We start from the raw sequence: 27,266 nt of genomic DNA, 5'->3' as shown, positions 1-27,266 counted from the left end.
AACATTATCTATTAAAATGAAATAGGAAAAGTTTGTAATTGATAAAATCAAGTAATAATGTGAAAATGAAAAAAATTAAGTTTCTACTTTTTATCTAGGTCCTTGTATATATACAATCCTGTCGAATAAAAAAAAAAAATTGCAAACGATCATGCCTTTCAACCATTGAATGGGGGATGGAAAGGGATAGAAGTGTAAGCTAATTTAGAACGAAATAACAGTATTGGCTGGACCCAATTTAGATTATGATTTCTATCTTAAAATCCTGCTCCTGAAACAATTGTACATTGTTTCCATGATTTTTGTTTTTCCTGTTTATAAGGATAATCTTGGATTTTCGAAACTATATCTTGCTACCTTTCAAAAGGTGCACAGCTGGAACCATCTAGCTTGGTAGGAGCTTAGGCCCTAAGGTCTCAATCTTGAGCCTCAGTTCCACACTTAATATCCCCCTCCACCTTTTGTTTAAATCTGTAGAATAACATAGAGAAATTGAAAAATGGAGAAATTTTTTTGTTTGGGAGCATAACCCCTGCACCAACACCTTAATCGGATCTGGCTCCTTAACGCCCATCGCTCAGATCGGTCCATAATTATTTGGGAAAGCATCACGTGGTGAGGCGATGATCCAATGTTTTGAGAGAAACGTGAAGAACGAGGCACTGATAGAAGCGTGGAGAATGAGGCACCAAGAACCGTTGGATCGTTGCATGATGAATATTTGACCCTCACCTAGGTAGCCATGGGCAAAACTAGAGCGATGGATGCTCAAAAGAGGAGTCGAATCCACCCTAACCAATGAGAATGTACACTTAGGCATCAACCAGGACCACGATGATCATTGCTACTATGTTTGTTATGCATTCCCATTCTGATAATGTGTGTTACCATTCTGATGATGTGGAATGCATTCTTGACTAAGAATGAGAACATTGTTTGGATGCATATTAGTAAAAAATATTTTATTAAATTTTTGGATGTTCAGGCATTTCATCGAACACATAATGGGTGTCTAATCTTCAGTAGAAAAGACATCTCAATTCTCAATTCAATCAATGACGAGGGGTTTTGGTGTGAGAAACAAAAGGTGAAAACAATTTATCTCGAAATTGATCAAAATCATTGTGAATAATCATCCTATGTTTGCAAGGGGAGCACAATCGGGAACTCCCAACCATGAAAGCTCTAGTTTTGGTTTAATGTCCAATGGTTCTGTCAGCCAAGCATCCCAACACCAAACCCCCGAAACCCACCTCCAAAATCTGCAAAGGATATGATACTATTGTTGTCCTTTGCACAGGGAAGGTTAGAGGTTGAGCAATCAAAATTGGGTGCCAGTTACACAATTCTTAGAACCATTTTTCTTTTTTGATAGACAAATTTTAAACCTGAGAAGCCTTTCTTGCCTCCACAAATCTCATCAAAACAACACAGAGATTTGTAGAGACAAAGCGCAAGTGGGATCGAGAACTAAAACGAGAATGTGGAATGGAGCTTTCGGCCCGTTCCAGAATGGAGGGCATTATTGATTCTATCCTAGGAATTCAGAATGAAAATGCATACCAAATAACAACTTTGTTGGTCTAGAATGCATTCTATACCCAGAATGCGTTCTGAGAACGCAAACCAAACACAGGCTTCGCATCTGGCCGTGTTTAGACGCAGAGGAACGCTCTCGGACAGAAAATGTGTCCCCACAAATTTTATGTTTTGAGTTGAGAAAAAGACAAGGATAAAGAACCATGATGGTAAGCAACGGAGGGAACATGAACATGATGGTAAACAGACCACTTTTTTATTATCATTAGGGTTTATTATTCCCTCGTGAGTCCTGGGCCTCCTGGCTCCTGCAATCGTTTAATTTTGTATTTATTATGGAAAAAAAAAAAGCAATCAATTATTTTTCAAAGGAAAATAGGGGATGAACAAAGAGCACCACAAAGGGAAATTCAAAGGGCCCTTGGAACGTGCTCTGTATCTGGTCTTCATGCTTTTGTATCCAAACGTGCTTTGAATCATCATATAATCAATTATTTTGAGAGGTCTTCCATGCGAATTTGGATCAGGTTTATGTACGAGAATCTATTAAATGAAGAGAGAGAGTGACAAATTCATGGACCAAGGACGAACGAGCCTGATCCGGTCTCGTGTTCATGCTTCTGTATCCAAATGTCCATTTCATTACCGTGTAGTCCATTCTCAACCTGATATTATCATTTTGTTTCAATTAATATGCCAATCTTCGGATGACAGATTACTTCCCAAATCTTTCAGGAAGGGGAGGAGTTGGGTGGAAGAGGAGATGAAAGCTGGCGTGGAAGGGAAGGTGATCATAGGTCGTCGCTATTGTTGTGGTGGTCATGCATCTCGCAGAGTTTCACGAACAGGGGTAGTAGCCATGACAATAGCAGAAGGTGTAAGAGTTGGAACAGGGTGTAGGTGGCGCAAGAGCCGTGGATCAAGGGATCGCAGTGACTGGATGCTCAATTGCAGGGATAGCAAGGGTGGGTCACTGTGTATCTGGGCGGAGGGGGTTACCAGAGGCAGCAGAGGGCAGGGGAGGAGGAAAGACATCAGGGCAGTGGGGGTAGAGAGAGAAATAATAGACTAACCTCAATTCTGATTAATCCTGATTCTGAGAACCCTTTTTTGAATCAATTCTCCTTTTACCTCCTGTAGCTAGATCTACAAGACTTGAATAAAATAACTCTAAAAAACCACAGATCTTTGGGAACCTAAGATTTTGGTCAATTCCAATCCAATCCCAATAACAATGGATGTAGGCTGATCCTATGTCCGATTCCAACTTTTTAAACATTTGGTTTTTGTGTGTGCGTCTGAGACAGACTGAGGAATACAAACAATTTTATTACCAAGACATTCAGGTAGCACTCAACATAGGATGAACACTTCAAATGGCAAAACAACGAAGATGCTGCATTTTCCTAATCTAATCAGAGTTACCAAACTCCATTAAAGTATACAAATCCGAAGGGTACTTGATGTGATTCCTCAGAAGATGGATTGCTGTCCAAATCCTTATGTTCCACAACAGAAGATGTTTTCTGAATTTTGCCATCTGGAACAGAAATAAATAAATTAGCTTCAGCTACATCAACAAAACCACACCAACAAAGTAAAAACTGCAGTTTCAATGGGGACACGTCTAAAACTATAACAAGTATTGCTGATAATACTGCTACAATAGTAGCAGCACAAGAATAATAGCATAATTAGATGGTACGTGCAACGTTTCCTTCAACAAGGTCCAAGAAATCATATGCAAACCAAATGGGTCACCACTTCATTAGAACTTCGACACCACGTGGAGAAAACGCTGCAGGATACAGCACCACATTGTCACTATGGTGGGATTCAAATAGTGTTGCCTAGTCTCTTGGACATGCACATCCATTGATCTGGTATTCTGGTCCTTTTGAAAGTATAAACCTACTAAATAATGCAACACAGTAGAGATGGAAATAAACCTCTTAGAAAACATTTGTTTGTAGATCCAGAAGTTCAGGATCGAGAAAGTTAACTTCCTTTTCAGCATCATTTGTCCCAAAAAGGGGAGCATCAAGTTGAGGAGGACTCTGGAAACAATATCAGATTTTAAATCTCAGATGTGAGGAGAACAATGGAAAATGCATCAGCAATAACAAGTACAGTTAGGAATTCCACTAAACAGAAATAGAATTTCATTTCTTATAATCCATCAAAATTAGTTTATGTTTTCACTCAGGCTCTGTTTCGTTGCAAGGGGAATTAAAGGGAAGGGAAAATGAAATTTCTAAACTTAAAATAGAAACTTTTGTAATCATTACCCCATGTGATTATATCATTAACTCCATATCATTCCACAGTTTGCTATTAAATTTCACTTTATTTTGTATCCAAAACCTTCTGTTATAAAATGTAAAATGTATCATTACTTAATATTACTTAATATGGTAAGAAATTTAAATAGTATATGCAATCACATAAAGTAATGATTACAAAAGTTTCTTTTTCAAGTTAAAAATTTTTCACTTCCCTTCCCTTCCCTTTAAAATTTTTCTTGCAACTTGCAAGTCGAGGGAAATGAAGGGAAGTGAAATTAATATAGAATTAAAAAAAAAGAGAAACTTTTGTCTTCATGATTGTGTAAACAGACAATAACCAGGTTAGTACCTGGACAAGAGGAAGAGAGGAGAAGAGAGAACACAACCCCCGGTTTGAGTAATGAGCTAATACTAAAACCGTGGAGTGGGGGGGGGATCTATTTATAACAAACAGAGAAGCAATTACAACCTAAAATGACAAAACGGACTTAAGAATATAAAATGACAAACTACCCTTAACTTAAAGAACCGACAAACATCACATAACCCCATAAGTCACATTACATAACACTTAACACCCCCCTCAAGCTGGAGCATAAGTATCACCCATGCCCAGCTTGGAACCCCCTTGGAAAAATACACTTCAAAACAAAGCTTCAGTAAAAAGCCTCCAAAATTGATTACTCAAGCTCACAAACATGGTGGAAATCAACTTCTTTCATTACAGCATCCTGAACAAAATGGCAGTCCACTTCAATATGCTTAGTCCTCTTAAGAAAGAGTGGGCTACTAGCAATTGTAAATAACTCTGTTTATCATAGAACATATCAATAGGTTTGCCAATCAGAAAGCCAAGCTCCCTAACAAAGGATCTAAACCACATCATCTTAGCTGCTATGTGAGCACAAGGTTCAAGATTTTGCCAATATTTCACAAAATCTAGAAAAGTATTTCGGTTTCCAGACTCTCAAAACAACTAGAAAATGTTAGGGTGGATTTGAAAGATGGAAAAACGAAGCTCCCTCTGGAGTAACAAAAATGAAGTGCATGGACCACCATGTGGCAAGGACCTCCTAGAAGAGCTTCTAGTCATCCATCTCGTGCAGGTTTTCAGCTGTTTGCAATCATCTTTGGAACGATCCAGCCACTAAGACACTAGAAATTGACTTCTCAGGCCCACAACCATTGAATGCCTCACATGACAGGCACAAATAGGAATGATGTTTCCTTCCCGCCCCCAACACCCCCCCCCCACCAAAAAAAAAAAAAAGGTATAAGAAAGATGCTTCTTCCCATCTTTCCATCCTTGAACCAAATTTGATTAGCTCATAAAAGTTCAGAAGTGCAGATTTTTATTTTAAGGTGTATTTGTTAAAAGTACCAAGTACACTGATAAGTACCATGCAGCGAACCAAAGCCCAGTTTACACCACGGAAGAATGGGTGTTGCTTTATTTCATTTGCTCCTTCATGTGAACCCAATCTTCTGTTGGGGTCTCTTTGCAATAGCTGGTACATCAACTGCCTTGCATGGAGACTTACCTGCATAAAAAAAAAATATTTTTATGCCCATTATACATCATTGTGAAATTTTATTAGAAAAGCAGAAAAAGGTATCTTCTCACCTCCTAAACTAGAAAATGAGGCACTTCGATATTCCACAAGTATTAAATGAAACTCTTCATAAGATAAAACTTAATTATCCTATTTATATTTAGACACTATTCATTGACAAGTAACTTTGAAGTATTGTATGATAAAAAAAACTCCCTGAATGGAATGTTCAGTATGTTCAACAGCCATGTCTTGCTCTGATTACACGCATATTAGCATATATGTATGCAACTCAACAAGCATATGACTGACTGGAAGCTACCAGCTATTCTTTTAATGAATTTAGAAGATTTATTATTTCTCACCTTTCATGCGTCATCATTTTGCATTCTTTCCAATACTGCATTTTAAACATTTCTAGTAAAGCCATGGAAACTCCAATTAACAGTTAAAAGCGTAAAGGCTAATGGCCTTTAACCAGTCTGTTAGTGCTTTCTGCAATCTTTCCAGGAATATACTTCGAACATTTCTAGTAAAGCCACAGAAACTCCAATTAACAGTTAAAGCATAAAGGCTAATGGCCAGTGCCCAAGTGATTTACCAGTCTGTTAATGCAAACTCTGCCAGAGACATTTGCATTTGGTTTCCAGAGATTGTCGGTAAACATACATCAAAAAAGACCTCCTACGACCTACACTTAAAATAACTTTTTTGAATTTCATATGTCACAAGTTGCCACATTAGAAACCATGGGTGGGTCCATGGGATAGAAGACCCCACAGCCATCTCATTGGTCAAGCTTTAGACAAAACAAGTAGGGAAAGTGCATTAAAGTGGGTCAAAAGCAATAAAAACTAATGAAATGCCATTAGATTCCATTACAATAAATGGCATTTTTCTAATATATTGAAACTTTAAACCCACTTTTTTAACCTCTTCCTATGCATGTTCAAGGCTGAACTTTGACCAGTGAATGGATGTGGGGTGCTCTATCGTGGACACATACACACCCATCCAAGTTTGCCACATGGCAAGAAAACATAACTTCATGACAGCAACAAGGATAACGAGGTCGTTTCCCCTATAATTACCATAACTAAAATTTAGGATATTATTATTATTAACTTTTTTGCCAACATGAGTTTTTTCTAGCATTGTCTTGGAATAGAATATCACATTAAATTTTACAGTATCCATCTGCAAATTATAAATATCATAACAATGAGAATAAACAAAGAGTGTCCAATGAAATTTATAAATGAAAATGTATAACAATGAACAAAAAAAATCAATTTTCATATTTTATTCAACTGGAGTTGGCTGCTCCATTTTCTTCCCTTCCAAAAAAGTTGATTTCTTGGCTATTGCTTACCTTTGTTTTTACTTGATTTAGTTTTCTTAACATAATAGGTAGTTTATGTAACATGGGGAATGAATTAGTTAAAAGTCTGTTGTTCTTCCAATCCACAAAACCTAACGTCCTAATTATTAGCCTTTCAGTAATTGTGGTGCTTTTCTTTCGGCTTTGCATGTTCTCAATATAATATTAGAAAATTTCCAAAGCGTAAAAATTATACGAAATCATATTAAAAATGACAGGATATAACAGATAAAGGTATTCTATGGTCATTGACTACAGAAGGAAATGATAGAGTAGAAAGATGCTCTTACTGAAATACTTCCTGGAAATTTAAGGTCTCTGTGAAGAATATTGACAAAAGTTTTCTGCCTTGTCTTTCCTCTAAATGGTGTATATCCATAAAGCATTTCATAAAGAAGAATTCCTGACAGGGTAGTCATAAAGTCAAGCAGTCAAAAGTAGTATACAAATTAGGAAGCAGTAATATAAATCTCAGGAAGTCAAAATGTTTACATTAATACATAGGATATGAGGACTGTAAAAAAAAACAATTTAATTTATATTATAAATGATCACGTAAGGTTTCTCCCCAGATTATGTTTATGCACTTATCTATCTCATCTACCAGAATAAGCGTATCAAAACAGAAATAGTATGTCATTTATTAAACATCAAATCTTCAGAAACTTCTTAAATGCAGACCAAGAAAAGTGTTTTTGGGATTCTGTTGCTATAAGAATTTAAAACAAAGTAGTGTAAGAAATTTTACTGTGTTACCTCATCCCCCTTAATTACATTGAACTACTATTGATTTGTAAGTTCTTTTTCTGTATTAATCTTTTATCTACCCCAATTTTCAATGTTTTCATGTTTTATGGTAGGAGACAGGTCAATTGTCCCCAGATAGTGAGGCAAATTGTCTGACGTTGACAGTTACACCAGAAACTGTATCCATGAGTCGTTCCATTTACTAGAAATCCATTTTATGAGTGCAAAGTTTGCAACGATGATGATAAAAAACAGATGGCCCTTCTTATACATCAGAATATAACTGCATTTTTGTTTTTGTAACTTTTAAGTAACAGTAAGAATCCGAAATACATCTTCATTCCGGTGATTAGCATAATATGAGCTTTGTATTCTCTATATTCTTAATAACTCTTTCAATTCTGTTTCCTTTTCCGGTAAATACTAAGTTTCACTTCCTAAAACTTGAAATTAAGCCTTCACGGCTTCACATATGAAAGTCCAATTCAAGGATCAGTTATAAAGCTGAATTTCAAAACCTATATTCATTGTAAGTCAGGATACCATACTGATAAACAAATTTTTCAAACAGTTCCAACCATTTCCAAACAAGGAGCTTGACCTGAAGACAGACCCTGGAGTGGAAAGAATATGAATGATACAACAGCAAACATCTCCTACAAGGGAAGCACTAGAAAATGTGAATTTTGATGAAGTTTTTGGAATCAGAAAGGTCTAAACAGAAAATAACACTTGAAGATTATCTGTAGAAGGTGGAAATTCTACATCCTTTCAAAATGACAGGCTAAATCAAAGGATCAGTAATATTGAAGAAATTCTACAAGTTCCCTTGATATTCAGTTAGACAAATAACTACCATGGCATCTGGTGCTAAATCTACCAAGTTCAGAAAAAACTCCTATTGCCAGTGGCTGCGTTAGACATGTCTTCCTATTAAAATAAGTTTCCAAAGAGCTACCTATGGATTTTGTGCCCAACAATAGAACAACTGGCTTGTAAAGATCCCTCACTTTATTTATTGTACGACCAATATTAGGTAAAAAGAAAACTATCATCCTTGTTCAGTGAAATGGATGGTAAAGATTCCCTATTTTATTTCTGTTATTCTTTATAGCTATTGCATTTTTTATCCAGAAACTTGAAGGAACAAGAGAACTTCATGAGCAATTGATTAATCAGGTTTTGTAGAATAGTTCTAAAATCTCAATGTTGCGCCTCCTATGGTACGAAGCTATAAAATATAGACACAAATCTCGGAATTAACTCATTAATCACACCAAGATCTGTAAAACAAATTTCATATGGACTGGATAGCTTCTTCCATGGACAAGGGAGAATGAAATTTTCCAATTTGCAATAACTGTCAACTAAAATTAAAAAAATTTACCAAGAGCCCACCAATCAACTGCACTAGTATGGCCAGCTCCACTTATAATCTCCTGCAAAAAGAATTGAAATCTTGATCATAAAACAATGGCTGTACAAATAAGAAAAAGGATCCATAAACTAGAAAGTTCTATGGTAGTTCTATAGCTCATGGCCCAATAAAAAAAATTTGTGTTTTGCTCAAGTTGTGGGACCTAGCTCCTTTCCCCTTCCCCACCCTCCATAAAAAGACCCAGCCCCAGAAGAAACAAAACCCTCCACATGGTAGAAATATGAAGAAAGCAATCACTCATGTAAGCTTTAGCAAGATGACCATCCAATCTAATACTTAAACTGGAATTGCTTACCGCATATGAATCTGTCCAAGGCATCTGATGTAGTTATATATTTTTCTGATATGAATCTTGTGATTGCATTATCTGCTAGGTAGATTAGATTCTAGCTGAATTCTCATTGTGTAACATTTAGGAGGTGGAGGAGAGAGTTCCGTGAAAAGAATATAACAACTCAGCCTTATCCCAACTAAATGGGGTGGGCGTTGCACAAAAAGAATAATAGCTATAAAAGGGGAGTAATCCTTCCTTTTGTCCCCAGTGGCAAGCTACTGGCCATGGCTTAACAGATAACATTTGGAAGAAGGCAAGAAATTACTTTTCTATGTTCACCAGCTTTAGAGAAGCCTTAAAAGCCAAGAATGCAGCATGACTAGAAGCTCAAGGCCCCAGGAGAACATTATTCATGATCCGCAACTATCAATGCACAAGCAGACATGCACAGATACATAACAAACACAAACCCCTGCGATTTAACATACACATAATACATACTGAAAACACAAAATTACATGCACAGTAATAATACCGCTTTCTCATCCTGGATAACGTTCTTTGCAGCGGGTTTTTTTCTTGGTCATATTTTTTATGCTCAAGCAATGATAATGTTTCTTTACTTGATGAAGACAAGCTGGTACCACAAACTAAATAAAGTTCAGATATTTGTTCTGGAAGACCAAATCTAAGGCTTGGAAGTACACAAACCGGTGCTATGTACTCCTCAGTTCCAACAAAAGAATTTGATGCTCTCATTGGCTCCGCCATAAAGATTGGAGGTTGTTGGCCTTTCTTTTGTTTTTTCTTATCCTGGATGTTTGGAATCAAAAGCTGCAAACAACATGGTAAACCTTTATTTTATGTGGAAAGAGTGCAATATTCCGTCAATCCATTTAAAGAATATCCAAAACCAATATAATCAAGATTGAACCATAGAAGCATTATATAGTTACCAGAGGTTTGCAAGATGTCAAACATGATAGATCAAAATCTGTCAACGATACATGGCCGTTGCTCTGGAGTAAGACATTCTCAGGTTTCAAATCTCTGTAGATTATACCTGTACGGTATCATAAAAATAGCACCATCTTCAAACTTTCAAACACTTCAAATTTGATATATCAAATAACTCTTTCAGCATTTTTAAGGAATCATAAAATTTACAGATCCAGCTTTGGATTTTCAATCTCATCCAACAGAAAAGGGAGTTCCATCCCAGAGTTCTCAAAGTTATATTCATGAAGTATGCTAGTCCTACTGGCATGAGTAGGTATACATAACCTTCACGGCCTCCTTATTGAACACTTCAGTGGGAAGGTATGGGATGCTTTGGGTAAAGCAACCTCCAAAACTTACTGAAACACGCTTACCGCAATGGACTTCTGATAAGGAGAATGTAGGTTTTGTTTTTCCCACTGGCATGATTTAGCCTACCATCTAGGGGTGAAACTTGGGCTGAACTAGGTTGGGAAATCAATAAATTTTGAATAGGGCCAAGCCTGAGGCGTGGCTTGACGTATCTCAAAAATTGGATCCCAAAGTTTCCCATTGGCTGCCCAAAGTTGCTTCCCTGCTGGCATTCCTGTAGTAGTCATAAACAAGTTCATATGGATAGTCTCCTCATGACAGGAAAAAATTGCAGATGATGAACAAATGTCATACCTTGACAGTGAAGGTACTCTAGAGCAACAACTACTTCTGCAGCATAGAATCTGCAATTGCCAACTACTGATGTCAGATCCAGACATTAATTAGGCTACTCATATTTTTGACAACAAATTCTTGACTGAGGCGCCACAATTTTAACAAATTGATTTCATTTGTTTGTCAGAATTCTTCTTTCAGAATGGTAACATGAGCTCGTATGGCACTCATCAATCAAAAGACAATGAAAAAGTTCAATAAATGGCACTGAAAAATAAGAGTTCTTTCAACGGAAATTTAGCATCAGTTTCCACCATATAATGGCAGATACAATAATGATGCCCCATGGAAGAATAACCAACATTATTAGACGAACAATGTTTGATGCAAAAATAAAATTGACTGAAAATATGAAAAAATAACATGGACTTCATGAACCTAGAGAAAGCAAATTGTCTAGAGAGTTAAGATCAGCAGGTTATAGGAAAGAGAGGAGTGTCAAGTAAACATATCAACTTAAAGATATGTATGATGGAGCAGTAACTAGTATTAGAAAATTATAAGGGGGATAACTGTGTTATCAGCCATTGCTCAGCATTGAGCTTGTGTCTCTTTGCATTGACTAGGCATATGCAAGAGGAGGTGTATGTCTGTTTGTCATATGACTTTAATTAAGAGGACAGGAGACGAGAGGGGAAACTGCCAAGTCAGCAAAGATTTTGGGTTCCCCTTTAAATTATCTAGCTAAGCTGGACTGAAACAGAAGATGTCAACTGCAATTTTGGTGAAATGTGGCAGTTGTTAAGATTAAGAATGATGACTAAGAGAAACCCCAAAACTGCAATTTTAACTTTCTTGGTTAAATTAAAGAGAAATGTTTCGAAGAGTTAGGACAAGTTGAAGCGAGTTAAGATGCTCTTCTAAAGTATTGCATGATGGATTTACTGTTAACTTCAGGGGAAAATTTAAAAGCGGCTATAATAGCAGCCATTATTATTTCAATAAAATTTTGTGCACCATAACATGGGACAACCATAAAATGTGTGTATCTGAGAGGCAAATGTTAAGATGGATGGCTACAGAAGCAATGCATGGAATTTGAACGTAGAAGTAAACAGTCAGGCTTGGGTCTTTCAAAGTTCTAGTAGCATAGGATGAATGACTTGCCACACAGAAAAGACTGAACATATGCACTTAAAATAGAGCTGCACATAGAAACCAGGAATTTTTTGAATTGGGCTTTTTGAAAGTGTCAAGTAACAAAAATGAATGAATCGGAAGATAGGAGAGTCTTTACCCATAAGTGAATGCATTATGAGGCTGCACATTGGTTTGGCTGGCACCCAGTAGATGTAAGCCACCTGAGAATGTGAAACATCGGGCTGGGTTGCATTGGGCTGGGCCTGCACTATGCTCAGGCTGACCATGCCCAATTTAAATCTGAGTTTTTAAAAGAAAAAGAATGGGTTCTGCTTTGAATATTTAAGTGCGGAAGGTTACTTACGTATTACTAACTACAGATATAATATAACAACGAAGCCAATATAATAAATTAATAACTAGGCGCGTTTTCATATATACAAAATGTAATACAGTCTATTTTATCTAATAAAAAACCTCAACAGATAATAGTTAAATTTTGGGCTTCGTCTGAGCCAAGGTCCAATCACAGTAGACTAGTAGAGTGGAACTGTGGGACAGTATTACACTTAGTCAAGTTGAGCTGAGAGTTGAGCTGAGTTGTGCATTACAAACATTCATAGAGCTATTATGATTTGCTGCAAGTGCCAGAGTTGTATTGAACTAGAAACAATACCTTACTGCGTTTTCCCTAAGGACTTTCATGGGTTGCCGATCCAAAAGCAAAAAGAGCTCTCCACCGGGGAAGTAATCAGTTACCAGACAAACATGGGTTTTCGTCTGCAGAATATGTCATTCAGAAGATCATCAAATTAGGATGAATGTAAGGGCATGCTATTGGCATATTCTCTTGAACTGGTAGCTGTTTGACATTATATGCAATTTTATGGTAAATAAATCAAATCACACAGCCGAGCTGATAAGAAAAATATATAGTTGCAATATAGCCAAAAAAACTGTCAATGCACTATATTAAATACTCAAATTATAGGTTTAAGCTTCCAGAAATGCATGCAACAGACATATATTTGAGTAACAGACCTGAAAAGAAGCATATAATGCAGGAAGAAAAGGGTGATCCAGCATGTCAAGAATTTCTCTTTCAGCACAAGCTCTATGGACCTGTGACAAAGGAACAAAATGAAATAAAGGGAAGAAGGGAAATGTATGCATAATATCAACAGCGACTCCAATATCAAGGGGGAAAAAGGTGAAAACTAAATATCGTGCATAACTATAAATTCTTATGCAAGGGAGATAGTCACGCAGATAGATTGATCACTGGATAGGCCTAGACATCCCTAACGGGAAACTATTCTAAAATCTATTGCAAAGTGTTTCCTGCTATTCCATTTAACTGGGAAAAGCACACAGTGAAAATCAACAGTTCTGGATAATGAGACTGTGACCAATTCTCTAATCATGCTTCTAAAATATATTGGACAGAACAATAAAAACGAATTGGAGTAAAACCTGAGAGCTGATTGTGTTAGAGCTCAGAAATAGATTTCCAACACATTTTAGATCATAGTGAAATGTTTCAGTCTGTCATATTTGACACCCAATGTAGAATTTTCCATCAATCTCAATCTAACAGAAGTTTGAAATTGACTCTGGTGTTATTAGCAACGGAAGTATTGTTCTCTCTTCCCCAACTTCAGCGGTCCCGCTCACCACTGAGTAGACTGGAGAGTTTGGGGGGGGGGGGGGGGAAGCCCCCAACCCGAATATTTTGTAACGTCTATTAGGGTCATTTTTGTCTTTCCACTTGTATTAGGGCTTCTATATGTGAATATATAAATAGGAGATTAGGAGGGTCTGATTTTGTAACGTCTCTCTCTCTCTCTCTCTAGTTCTCCCTTTTCCTGTTGGCTGAGAGTCTCTCTAAGTCTTTCAAACAAAAATATTAAGTGGCAGAAAAAGTTAACTATCAAATTTTTATAGCTATCACCATAAAGAAGGTGCTAATATTTCATGTAATACTCATTGCTACCAAAGAGGGTGGACCTTGGTGCAACGATAGGGTTGCTCCATTGTGACCAAGTGCTCACGGGTTCAAGTCAGGAAACAGCCTCTCCATGAGGCGGGGAAAGGCTGCATACATAACCCCACAGTGGCAGGAGCCTTGCACACTTTGTACACCCTTTTTTTATTCATTGCTAGCAATTCATCCTAGCCCTACATATAAAAGTAATGGTGGGAAACAGTTACTATCAGAGCTGACAAGTGAACAAGTAATTCATTAAGTCTGAACATAAGCATGACCAACTAAGAGAAGAAAGAAGAGCAGCATTTGCAGGATAGAAGCTAATGCACTGTGCAACCAATCAACCACACATAAGATGTAAGAACTTTCACATATTGTCCAATGTCTTATGGGAGTACAAAGAACCAGACACAAAGCTTGTAATACCTTGTTGCGGTTAAGCATAATACCCTTATCCATAGCCTTCATTGCAAAGTATTCACCGGTTCCACACAATTCCACCAAATGCACACTGTCATACAGGAAGGGTCAAAAAGTTATCTTTCACTTTCAAAGTATCAAGGGGAATTCATGATTCAGGAAAATAGAAATGAAAGGCTTAAGTTGCACATTGAAATCCCAAAACCAGTATTTCATGAACTCCTGCTATATGGATGAAATATATGTGTTTTTTCTTCGACTGTAACAAAGAGAACCAGTGGAACACCCCCTGAAATTTTTTTTTGGGGCAGATGGGGGACATAAATGAACATCTTCCCTGGATTACAACTTTAGTCTTTCACTGTAACAAGTTCTTTGGTCAAATAGTAAGAATCTCATTTAACTTGCAATTGTCTATTCCTATACACAAATACTTATAAGATAGCCCATACTATAGTAATTACTTTTTAGGAAAAAAGGAGCCTAAAAGGCAGTGTGGCCCTTACATCCAAACATAGTGGGGACTGGGGAGCAAAATGACCACCCTGCCCCTCTGGAAAGGTGGAAATCCCACCCTTGCTGATGCTTCTACTAGTCCTCTCATTGCCCCACCCCCCACGCCGGTGCAGGTGCCATGCTGCCTTTTAGGGAACCCTCTCCTTACTTTTTATTGCTCAAGTTTTGGGATCCATGATTTGCCAGCTTCCCAAGTCAGTCTAATGACTCTAACCGTATCAATGCAACAGTGTCAGGCTGAAAGAAATTCCTTCGTGTTTCAAATTCAAGGTGCTGAGATGTACTCTTGTGCTAGTTTGCATCATAGTTGCCTAGGCATCACCCAGGCGTCCAGGTGCATTGATTGCATGGTGCCTCGTTGGTGTCGCCTTGCTTCTAGACCCCCTCCAATGCCTTGGGTTGCCTAGACGCCATGAAAACTATGATTTGCATGTTCAGCATACAATTCAGAGAATTATGGCTCATGATTTGTTCATCCTATCTAGTACAATAATAGATTAGCATCAATTGTGTTTGTAAGACTGGATAAAAATAGGTTGCTAGTCACCCATTCTTATATTTACAGCTCGTGTTACCCAGGGTTCAAAAGTCATAAGGCACATGTTAGACATCCATTTGTCCACCTCAATTTGTTTAAACCATAGTTGATGTTGGTGACAGCCATATCCCAATATGAGAAACCAGGATGCAGAATCGTGTTCTAGCAATTGAATCTGAGAGCAGAACATAATGTAAAATTAAGTGTATAACTGTATAATATGCATCATGCTTCTTAACTTTCTTGACCAGTGCTGGGTGCAGGCTTGGGTAGAATGAATTCTAAACTAGAAGATGTATAGATTCAAATTGACAGTACACAAGGAAATATTAAATTCAAGCTTAAATTGGCCAAATTTATCAATGTTATTTGTAATGATTCTTGAGGATAAGGATAGATCATCCATGGCTAAACTTTGCAACTGTTACTCGTAATGATCTTGAGATAAACCATCAAGACACACCATGCAACTTTTTGCAAATAAATTTCGACAACATCCACAGGGTGCACCTGGAAAAGTATGATGCCACAGGATTGAGAAGAACTAATCAACCAACCTGCCTGTGTCACCAGATCCCAATGGTTTTACTGGCCTGAAATGTTTTAAGCCTATCTCTTCTCCACTATGTAGAATCTGCATCATCATAAAAGCAACCTGATGAGATATCAACTGTCCGTTTGATTCTACTAAAGCATCAAAAAGAATCATAGTCTATGGGACCCCTAATGGGGAAGATAAGAATACCCAGGAGTGAATGCCAAATTAGGCATAAATTAATTCATAATCCAGTAACATATGCTAAAGAAAGTCATTCAGAACAATGATACTCTTTGAATTCCAGCATCAAGTACATGTGTGACACTGATGACATTTCTTGCTATGAGCATCATCCATGAGAAAGAGAAGGAGAAGCTGGTAGTCTTCAATTTTATCAAAGAAAACTATTTTCTTGAGATCAAAATTTATTCAATTTTAACAAGTGATGGATATATACAATTCAAAGAGATGAATACCTTTTGAATAGCTCTCCATGATGAGCTGTCCTTCCTATGAGGCTTTGGGAGAACTGTCTTTGAATGTTTCATCCACAGATCCTCTGGTTTCTGCAGGGCACCCATATATGTCATTCAAATGTAGATTTGGAAGTTCATGAATATATGGATTAACCTGTTGACTCACCATGTTAGCGTCTGGAAGTTCCCTCACTGCTTCATCAACATTTACTGCAGTCTCTTTCACCTGAGCATGAAAAATACAAAATGCAGTTAAGGAAAAGGTATTCGCAGCATTATTTGGATGTCAAAACTTATCCAAGTTTAACATAGAGACATATATCTGGAAATCAAGGTATATAATTATGTGGGCTAATAATTGGAGGTAGTTTCAACAAGGGCGAAGACTGATGCATATTCCATCAAAATATAACTCTTTCAAGGTGGTTTATTCTGTGTATGAAACAATTGACAAGGAAGAAATATCCAATACATCGAAAAGCAGAATTAGCAATGGAATCAACAAAAAGATGTAAAAAGTGTTGAGACCAATTGTGCACTCTCTTTTGCAGTAGACTCTGGAATGCAGTTGTGTAGCGGCTCAACATGTTCACTGCCATCAAGTTGTACCCCGATAAAATACTGCACTTCTCCCTGTTAGCAGACAAGTAATTATATCTTGTAAGAAGGATGAAAGTTCAGCAGTTTCAATCAGTGGAAAGAAAGTCGCCAGCTACAAAATTATACAGTAACTCTTGAAGAATTATTGTTTGGGATTGTACCTTCTGATCTCGCATGGGCTGCAGATGAAACAGATTCCAGAACTTCTTGCCTACAAAAAATGTAAACTGGTCATTTGTTGTACTTGTCACACACACACACACACACACACACACACACACAGGTGCACAATTGAGAGGGAGAGAGTGCACAATTTACTACATATTGGGCGAATACTTTGTGTACCCTGGTTTCTATTATACAGAGGTGACAACTATCGTGAATTTACCAAGTACAAGTTTCACTCCACCATTTATGATGTATTCGAAGCCTTAGATAACTACTGAAATTAAACAAGTTTAAGGTTCAGATGCATAACAAAAGCCTAAAATACATGGATTCTTAGTACTTCAATCAAATAGAACAAACTAGGGTTAAGTTGGACAGAATTTTATTCCGATGCTTCATCAGCTGAAAATTAGAGATCCTCCGAGGAGGAAACACATTGTGGATTTATTGAATGAAATAGATGGTGTAATGATTATACCAGTTTTTGTGTAGTTGATGAGCTGCACAGTGACATCCCTTTGGTTATCAATAGCTTCTCTGATTTTCTTCACAGTGGCCGGATCAGTTTCGGGGCCTTGGAGAAATCTGCATGAATCGATTAAGGAAAATGTTATAGAAGGGCAAAAATCCCAGAAACAAAGTCCTGATCAACTCATAATTAGACAAAGTAAGATCAACTAGTCCGCCAAATCTTCCTTTGTTCAAACAAATGAAAAGGCATCAATGGTCATTATACCAAATGGATTTCTTTCATTCTTTGGCTTGCGAATTACACATCGCCTCTCTGGCTGCAATACGAAGCTGATGAACTTCAGGTAGAGGGAGAAAGTACATGCCATGACAGACACACACTCTCTCTCTCTCTCTCTCTCACTGTCACTCTCTCACTCGCTCTGCAATCTTTGAGGGCTTTTTGCCGAAGGTTGAAGGTTACCGTTAGGTTTATAGGTGTCTGTTCTTCTTGAACCTTCCTTCCTGTTTTTTGAGAAGAAAAGAACCTTTTTCTTTCATTTTATTATTAATATTTTTTTGTTCGGTAAAACTTTTTGAACTTTCTTTACGTTACTCCTTTCCCGCCCATTACTGGAACATTCTGCGATCATATTATTCCTGTTCGACTGTCGGGTTAAGGCACATTTGCTTTTATCTATGGGTGGAATTGTGAAAACAAAGGCACCATTTGACAACGTTACAAAACATAAATTTTCGAATTTTTAGGTGTTTGATAAACTTTGTTTTTGAAAACATTTTTTCAATATGCATGTTAAGCTCCAGGCTGGATAATGTAATACATGATGAATGGGTTAAAATACCTAAAGATCAACAAGAACACAAATTAAATAGAGACGAAAATTCATACAACATTACAGATCAAAAATAAATAAATAAAATAAAAATTCTGAGCAAACCCCTTTTTTATTTCCAGGAGGGAAATGTTTAAATTAGGAAATTAGGATCAGTTCTTGTTAAATAGGAGAGCTTCAAGGTTAGTTGAGGTGTGAAGGTGACCGTTCGATGGGATTGAGATACATGAGAGAACAAAAACATGTGCAGAAAGAGTCTTTGTTGGTTACCATGTAGGGGGATTTCGATGCCCGTCGTCACTGACTTTTTTCTTTTTTTCTCGGATCAATCATGGTATCGACTGAAAAACCCGTCAGAATATCCTCTTCTCCTCTCCACCATAGTCCTCCAACGTCGTCCTCTTTGGACTTGTTGGTTTGGGTGTAAAAGAGAAGTGTGAGAGTCTTTAAAATGGTTAGGGGCAATTTCGTTAGTAAAAATTCAAAACAAAAACTTCTCTAACGGTGTCAACTTTCTGGGTTTAAATGTAATTTTCTCATTTTCGTGGGGGATTACGTAATTTGGGCAAACGATAGGGGAGGTTGATGTAAATCAACCTTTTTTTTTTTTGGTAAAACTTTTTTGAACTTTCTTTCCGTTACTCCTTTCCCACCCATAACTCGGACAGTCTGCTCTCGTATTATTCCTATTCGACTAGCGCATCAAGACACATTTGCTTTTATCTAGGGGTGGAATTGTGGAAACAAAGAGTACTAAAGTTTTCTCGTTAATGATTGGTTGTTAGAAAGTCTTCTCTTCCTTCCCTCGTATTTGTAGACTATGGTTTTATGTCAAAGAAAAAAAAATTTTTGAGGAGATTGACAAATATCATTGTGTAATGGCAAAAAGTTTTGGCCATTATAAATGAAGGAAAGTGTATCTCCCATTATATGCTAATTAAATGATGACAGGACAAAATTTGAAGGTCAACATTTGAGGGGGGCATACTCTATAGGTTGAAGTAGGCATCAGATGGAAGATGGATGATATAAGAGATCTAGAATGATTATAAAGATAGAAGATTTATTTTATGAGGGGAACATTAAATTGTGGCCTTGGAACTCCTTACTGCTATTGCTTGATGTTCATAATGTTTTATTTAAAACCAATTTCTGGCTAAGGTCCAACAATGATCTCATCATCATTATGCAAAGCTTAGTCGGGCCATGAACAATAGGCTCTACATTAACATTATTAACCCTGACATTAATGTCCTATCTTATCTTCCTTAAGTAATAAAGTTCTTTTATTTTCATAAGAAAAGAAATCATGCAAGACCATGCACACAATGACCTAGTGGCTATGATCACTACATAACCTTACATGTTCTAACCAATTTGTATGATCCCTTTCCCTACCAACCAGATTTAGATTATCGAGATCAGCCGACTCAACTCAGAATTGACTAGGTTTGTTCCGATTAACCCCAATCTTACATGTACAAAATCCAATCGCAAGTTACTTAGATTCTAATCAACTTTAGGACAATAAGACTACAGTGAGTGGTGAGCCGGCAATGAGCATCCAACGACTACGGTGCATGTCGGGGCCCTCTCAATAGTTGGATCCTCATTGCCGCTCACTGCTCACCACAAAGGGTCCGGACTCGCTTCTAAATGAAACCATTCGATCTCCCCCCTTACCTTTTCTTATGGGAAAAATGATTATGTTTGGGAGCATCTTTGCACCCAGACACGGCCCCTATGAAATGACTGGCCTGCACCCTGTGCAAGATAAAAAGCCCACCCTTGTTGATGCTCCCATAGGCACTCTCATTATCCTCGCGTTAGTGTAGGAGCAACGCTTCAGGACTGAAACTCTCCCCCTTTCTTATATTCATATTAAAATACTAAATGACTCAAAGCCCTAATGAAAGAGTTGCTCCATTGCCACTTAGTGATTGCGAATTCAAATAAGATAACAACCCCTTTGCAAAGCATAAGGTTACGTACATTATGACCCTCCCCAAACCCAACGGCGTAGACGGGAACCTCATGCAGTAGTTTCAACCCTTTTTATAAAACACCAAATCAATAAACTTAATTATCTGAGTATACGTACATACCTGCAGTTTCTTCCCAATATCTCTTCACGGCTGTACTCTGTCAACTCCAGGAAGCTATCTGATGCAAATATCTGAGAAATTGAACCATGACATATATGTGAGAACAAACTTGAATCAAAAGCAAGATTAATTAAGTGTTATTTAGAGTAGTAGTAGTTGTTGTAGTAATCTCACAATTGGATTATCAGGTAATCTTGGATCAGTAATGACAAAGTTCTTCTCAATTCGTTCAAGAGTGGTAGCAAGATCAATCCCCTTTCTCATTTCTTTCTTTCTTTCTTTGTCATCAACACTATAAGGTCTCTCATCTTCACTGCTTTCATCATCATCTGAGCCAACTTCCACGTCCAGGTTTTCTTCCAGGTTTTCCACATTAGTATGAGTACTTTTCCTTATGAACCTGAAAGATCAAGAACTTTTAAGTGTAAATGAAGATGATGAACTTTAGAATCAGAAGTGATCAAAGAAATCCATACCCCATAAAAGAACGTCGAACAGATCTTTTGGGTTTCGTTTCAGGAGTTTCACTGATACGCTCCATGGAACTTCTTCTCGGTTTAATACTACCGCCGCTATGTGAATGCCTTCTTGGTGGAGCCACCATAGCTGTATTAGCTCCATCTTCTGAGTTTCTACGTGCTCTTCCACCACCATCTTCGGACTTCCTTGTCAATGGCACTCGGTTTGTTGTTATTGATATAGATAGACGGCGAGGCTGCTTCACTGCATCTACGAGCTCTGTTACAGAACTAACTGCCATTTCCTTCTGCCGGGCTGGTGAAAATATCAGTGTGTGTCAAGCATCACAATACATAGCAGGGTTTCAAAAATCGGTGAATCATCAGATCGGCCGGTCTGATCCCGATGTGTGTCGTTTGGAATCAGAATATTCATTTCAAGATTCTAATGAATCGGTGGGTTTTCATGTCAAATGATCATTTAGGATTATTGACTAATTCCGGTCGATTTCAAATTGATTTGAATGGAAATCATCGGGGACCGATTCCTATTTTTAAAACACTGATGCATTAGAGAGAGAGAAACAAAGAAGTTTGTGGTTGGGCCGAAGGCCTACATCCATAGGGAGACAAGTAATTACCGATTCAACTCAACACAATGATTAGGGAATCTTAATTTGTAGTGAGTCAAATAGATAAGTATTTGTTTCCATCGATAATGCTCTTCTAAACACTCTTAATGGCAACATGGATGGGTATTTAAGAAAATAAAAGGATATTTATCATCACAAAACTTTACAGGTAGGTTCATGTTCAAGGAACTGATTCGAACTTACACTTATAGTTTTCTACATTTTTTAACTCTTTCTATCTCACGAAATCAGAATAGGTTCACGTACAAGATTGTTCTTGTACGCTTTGGTCTAGGCTATTGAAATCCATTAAATACAAAGAGAGAGAAAATGGATTCCAAGTGCCCGAATCAAGGGCATACGAGAATAATCTCATAAGTGAACGTATTCCAAATTCTCTATCCCCTATCTTTTTTTCTGGTTAAAATTACCTATGAGTGGATATGATTTTTATCATTTAAATAAAATTAACTTTTGTTTTCCATGCATCTTTGTTTTATGGGCATCTCGATGTCAAAGGATCCCATGTGATGTGTTTATGTTACAAGCAACTTAGCTCACATATTTTGGAAGTTCAACAAAGTTCGTTTTTAAAAATTGAGTCATTTGTTAGATCAACTTGATAAATCAAATTATTGTTATCACAAATGCATATATATTATATTTTTAAATATTATAAGGTATCTATTCTATCACATGGATGGATGATATGTCTGTTCGGACCGTTTGATAAAAGATGACATAATCTAGATTAATAGCCGTTTATCATTCAGTTTTTATTTGTCTACAAATTGAGAGGTTACATTAGGGACAACCTAGCGGAATCATATTTTCTATTTTCAATTCCTTTAACTGAAGGGTGGGCCCTAACTAAGTCATGTTGATTGGATAAAGATGAGATAGGAAAGCAAGAATATGGAAAGTAGGAAGTAGAGTGAAATACCATCGTATCTGATCAAGGATTCTGGCAATCCATTGGGACGAAGCATCTTATCCTTAACTCCTTCCGTATGCTTGCTCACCTCCATTTGCATTCTGTACACAACCAAGACAATGGAATAAGAAAGAAGTGCACAGGTAGAAAGAAGCCTGTCTGAGACATTCAAGTATTCAACTGATCCACATGGGGCCCATCAGATTCTCCTGTCATGTCTTTACAAATCACAATCGGACGGTTATAGTTCACAGTCCCTCTTTTCCAATTCATTTGCAATGTGGCCCCACGTTACATATAGAATCTTACTTATCTGGCAAGGAGATGGGATGAGGAAGTGCGTATGGATATGGATATGGATATGGATGCGGATATGGATACGTTATATCCAGTAGCATAACACAGGGAAACGCCGGAAAATAGTAGTGAACACAGAAACACTCACCCGATGAATTTGAGAACCTTTCCGGTATCATCCTTGATGGGAGAAATAGTGAGAAGGTTCCAGAAAGGCGTCCCGTCCTTCTTGTAGTTCAACAAGCGTCCACAGTAGCTCCTTCCACTCTCCAACGCTTCTTTTATCTTATGTACGTCTTCAGGATCCGTTCCCACACCTTGCAGAAACCGACTGCAAGAATAAATTAAACAGTTAAACTGACAGTTAATGTAAGTTGGACTAGTAGTAATGGTGGTAGAATAAGAAGAAGAAGAAGTACCAGTTACGGCCGACGACTTCTCTAGAGGTATAACCGGTCATCTTGAAAAACCCTTCACTGGCATACAAAATCGGGTAATCGGGTTTGGTAGCGTCCGAAACAACAAACGTCTGTTGAAACGTAGACAACGCGTCTTTCAAATCCTTCGACACTCTCGGGATCCCTCTGTCTATCACATCCCCACCATCAGAAAACTCGTCCGAGCTCCGGGGGACTGAGTTTCCCGAGTCTCTCCGAGACGACTCGGCTTTCTGATATGCGTCTTCCCCTCCGGAAGTCCTGACTGTAACCCCATGTGGTTTCCCGGTTTCCGTGTCAGTCTTCAGTACCAGTCCCCATTCCGCCGCTCTCTGAGCTGCGGCACCAAATTCATCGGACGTTGGTTTCTCTGTTGCAAGAGGAGGTAGTGACAGTGGTGGTCGGGTTGGATCCTTGAGGGCCATCCATGGGGTGATCTCCTGGTCCGGTACTGCCGTCCCGACACCGCCAGTGCCGGAGGGGATGGGGAGCTTCGGTGATGCTTCGGTTTCCTTAATGCCAAGTGGGTCACCCCAGTTTTGCCACGTGGAGTGGGGACGGAAGGTCGAGTGGGTAGGTTTGGAATTGGAAACATAGCTGGCTGATGGATTGAATACTTCGAGGGAGTCACGTGGGTCTCTGGGCAGGGGTCGCATGTTGGGTGGTTTTTTTGGTGAGTGGTCGTATCGATCCATCTCTCTCCTCTAACACTGCATGAACCAAATTTTAGACTTTAGTAAATAAACTGATAAGGATACTTTTTTTTCCAAAAATTACCTCCTGATAAAATGATGGGATGGAGGACTCTACAGTCTTTATTGTGCCATCTAGTGGGTAGTAGGGAATTGTAACTCACGGAATATTGTCACAGACAACCATTGACCATTTGTTGATCTAAACTGTGTCTTCACAAACACATCATAAAAATTTTAGAAAATAAAAAATTTTAAAATTCAAAAACACAAAATTAATCTTATGGAAGAATTTTTCCTTCTCAAGTAGAGAAAGGTGATTTCCTCCTTCGACTTTTTAATTGGACTTTGGATTCATCATTAATTTTCATATCCTATAGTTCATGGTTGCATATTTATTGGTGGATTCAACTAAAATTTAAATGCCATTGGTGAGGAAATTTTCTTTCACCATGAAAAAAGGAAAACTCAATCCAAAATCTTATTTCATCTGCATGTATAATACTTAATTCCTGTACTTTGTAAGGATATTTTAGCCTAGTGAAAAAATTCTATGAGTAAATGGCATAATAGAGGATGGCAATTTTTTTTTTTTTTTTTTTTTTTTTGAGAGAGAGAGAGAGAGAGAGAGAGAGGTAGCAACCCTACCATCCAGGGGAGGTCAACATGTGAAAGTCATCACCCTTGTAAAAAAAAAAAAAAAAAAAGGTAAGATAAGGTTATTAATGACATGAGAAGTGGTCCCCTATTGTCGCTTGTTTATAGAGATAGATATAGAGAGCACGTGTATAGGCCGCGTTTAGAGATGGGATTCTTTTTCCCAAATGACCTTGCTAGTGCTTCTGTGTTTCTCTTTCATTATTCATGAAATAATCTATCTTCCATTGCATAATACCATTTTGTCGTCCTCATTAATGCGCATCTCTATAACACTAGCTCAAAAAACCCTCTCCTGAAGAATATGATTGTTTCATATAGAGTGATTCACTTTATTGGCCTGTAAGGTTATGAATTAAGGATTTATTTTTTATTTTTTAATTTTTTTAGAAGGTTGTGAATTACTTGAAGTCTTGAACATACAAAGATGGTATACAAGGGTATTTCAGTAATTAGGCATTCATCCCATCGTTTCTTTCTTCTTCTTCTTCTTCTTCTTCCCTCTTTTTTTTTTTTTTTTTTTTTTTGGTAATGAGGCATCCATCCATCCAATGTATTTAATTGTATTTATATCCGAATTCCTTTTCATGCCATGTGATTTGATAGCATAACCTACTTTGTTCACCCGTGGGTGATGTAATCTCTGCCCCCAAAAGAGCAAATAAAACAGGTAACGCCACACGGGACTGAGCTTCTGGGTAGTTCGCTAATTAAAGCGACTGTGATATGGATGCTGGCTTATGATATACTAATGGCAGATCTAATCTTTTTCTATAAATAAATAATCTTTGTTTGTAGCCTTCCCTTTCGATTTTTTTCTTGTAACTGCATTTCTTCTTCTTCTTCTCACTCATAGTGAGATGATGAAGAAAAAGTAACAGTTGGGGAATCCAGAAAATCATGAACAGAGCACACTAAGATTCACTCAATCTGAACTTAAAAGATCCTAACGAAGAACACCTAACCCTCTCACAGATTCTTCTGAATTGGAAGCTAAACGAACTTACGGACCTTCACATCCAAAGCAAACAGAAAATTTCATGGAGGTAGAGGCAGTACCCATTGATTAAGGGCCCAAGGAATGGGATGAGAAATTAACAAAAAAAACACAATATAGTGCTGGAAAAGAAAATTTTTCAAAGGAGATCGAAATGGATTGAAGAAGTACCTGAAGGTAAAGCTCAAAACTCCTGTAGTTCAATGTCCAAATTTCCTCCTTTAGAAGAACGTTCCCAAACTGTAAACGTTTGAAGACAGAGGAGAGGGAACAGATTAGTAATCACGAAATGACTATTTATGGCGAAAAGTTCTAGAGAGAGAGAGAGAGAGAGAGGTTCTCCGTGCTCATCCCATCCCATCCCATATTTCCTGATTCCCATGAGCCCATCCCTGTAGGCCAAAAAGTCACATGTGCCTTTCCACATATTTCGAGGATACAAACATGATACCAGAAATTTAACAAAAGAAAATCTACTTTTTCGTAGAAAATTTTCTCACCTGAGTTGTTCTTTCTCGGTCTTAGGAATCATAGAAGTAAGCTCCACTTCGGTGGCGTTTCAGAATTTCAGAGATTGGAAACTAGAGATGGGTTGGTGTGGAAGAGAATATTATGAGTTATGATCTTAGAGGGAAAAATAAATAAAAAAGAAGAAGAAAAAGTCATAGGAAGGAATTAAGGATAACAAGAAGAAAACAAATAAGGAATTAACAAGTGGAGATTAGAGATAGGGGAATCCATGGAGTCTAAGACCCATTTGGTGTTTCTGATACGTTCTCCTCAAGATAAGAAAGCTAAAACACGAAGACAAGTGGGTGTGGATCATCAATTCCAAAACCGATGCGATGATACCGGCCAGTATCGATCCAATCAGCCAAAAAAGTTCTTTTTTTGAAGTTTTTGGCCGATACCAACAGTGATATATATCAATATTGATCATGGTCAATACTGATATAGATCGACTGATATTAATATCTAAAACTATGGGGTGGATTGCTACACGACAGTAGAAATGAGGTTGGGGTCCAAGGTTTCAAATCCTATAATCAGAATCGAGATTGGGTCCAGTCCATTTCAATCTATTTTACTATGGGACCAAAATCAAAACTTGGAGTAGGCATCCGAATCAGCCCTAACCTGTCCTAACCCTATAATATAATTGTTCATCTTTCGATGTTTATTAAAGTGAGTATTATTTAATTACTTGCATTCAAATTCCACTAAAAATACTGCTATAAGAACATCCCCTATGTACGAACGGATTTATGATAAGTACGCTTTTGTAAAAACCATAGGTTAGGTTTTCCTTCTTTATGAGTATAGGTTACAAAATGAATGATATGGCTAGGCAATTGGTTAGGATAATGAAAACATTGAATGTTCAATCCATAAGCTTAAGATATTAGGTGAAGGGTCTTAATTAAGTATATAAAGACATTTTAGATCCCAAGATTTTCCAATATGGAGTTATTCTCAATAACAGGTTTAATATTTTCTTACATTGGT

At 37.5% G+C, this 27,266-nt stretch overlaps 1 protein-coding gene across 3 annotated transcripts; it reads right to left on the bottom strand.

The window, feature by feature from the left end:
• Positions 1 to 2,845: 2,845 nt before the first annotated feature.
• Positions 2,846 to 26,671, bottom strand: LOC122085570 (phototropin-1). Of its 3 annotated transcripts, none has more exons than XR_006142154.1 (25): positions 26,261 to 26,671; positions 25,932 to 26,000; positions 23,397 to 24,124; positions 23,126 to 23,308; positions 22,690 to 22,781; positions 21,133 to 21,430; positions 20,831 to 21,056; positions 20,657 to 20,727; positions 17,726 to 17,832; positions 17,241 to 17,290; positions 17,008 to 17,112; positions 16,646 to 16,705; positions 16,480 to 16,569; positions 16,023 to 16,120; positions 14,418 to 14,502; positions 13,046 to 13,126; positions 12,681 to 12,784; positions 10,883 to 10,932; positions 10,174 to 10,280; positions 9,929 to 10,051; positions 8,893 to 8,944; positions 7,049 to 7,161; positions 5,206 to 5,365; positions 3,489 to 3,596; positions 2,846 to 3,079 (listed from the first exon to the last, which is right to left on the bottom strand). XR_006142154.1 is itself a non-coding variant. In XM_042654047.1 (25 exons), the coding sequence occupies exons 3-24, from the start codon at positions 24,107 to 24,109 to the stop codon at positions 3,492 to 3,494; spliced, it is 3,054 nt and encodes a 1,017-aa protein (XP_042509981.1). In that variant the 5' UTR covers positions 24,110 to 24,124; positions 25,932 to 26,000; positions 26,261 to 26,669; the 3' UTR covers positions 2,846 to 3,079; positions 3,489 to 3,491. The 3 variants fall into 3 exon arrangements, 2 of the variants coding, with proteins under 2 accessions (XP_042509981.1, XP_042509982.1); XM_042654047.1 differs by having other exon boundaries at positions 5,225 to 5,365; positions 26,261 to 26,669; XM_042654048.1 differs by having other exon boundaries at positions 5,225 to 5,365; positions 16,023 to 16,099; positions 26,261 to 26,667.
• Positions 26,672 to 27,266: the final 595 nt, after the last annotated feature.

The sequence above is a fragment of the Macadamia integrifolia genome, chromosome 8, assembly GCF_013358625.1.
Source record: "Macadamia integrifolia cultivar HAES 741 chromosome 8, SCU_Mint_v3, whole genome shotgun sequence".
Lineage (NCBI taxonomy): Eukaryota > Viridiplantae > Streptophyta > Magnoliopsida > Proteales > Proteaceae > Macadamia > Macadamia integrifolia.
This window is presented reverse-complemented; position numbering and strand designations above follow the sequence as displayed.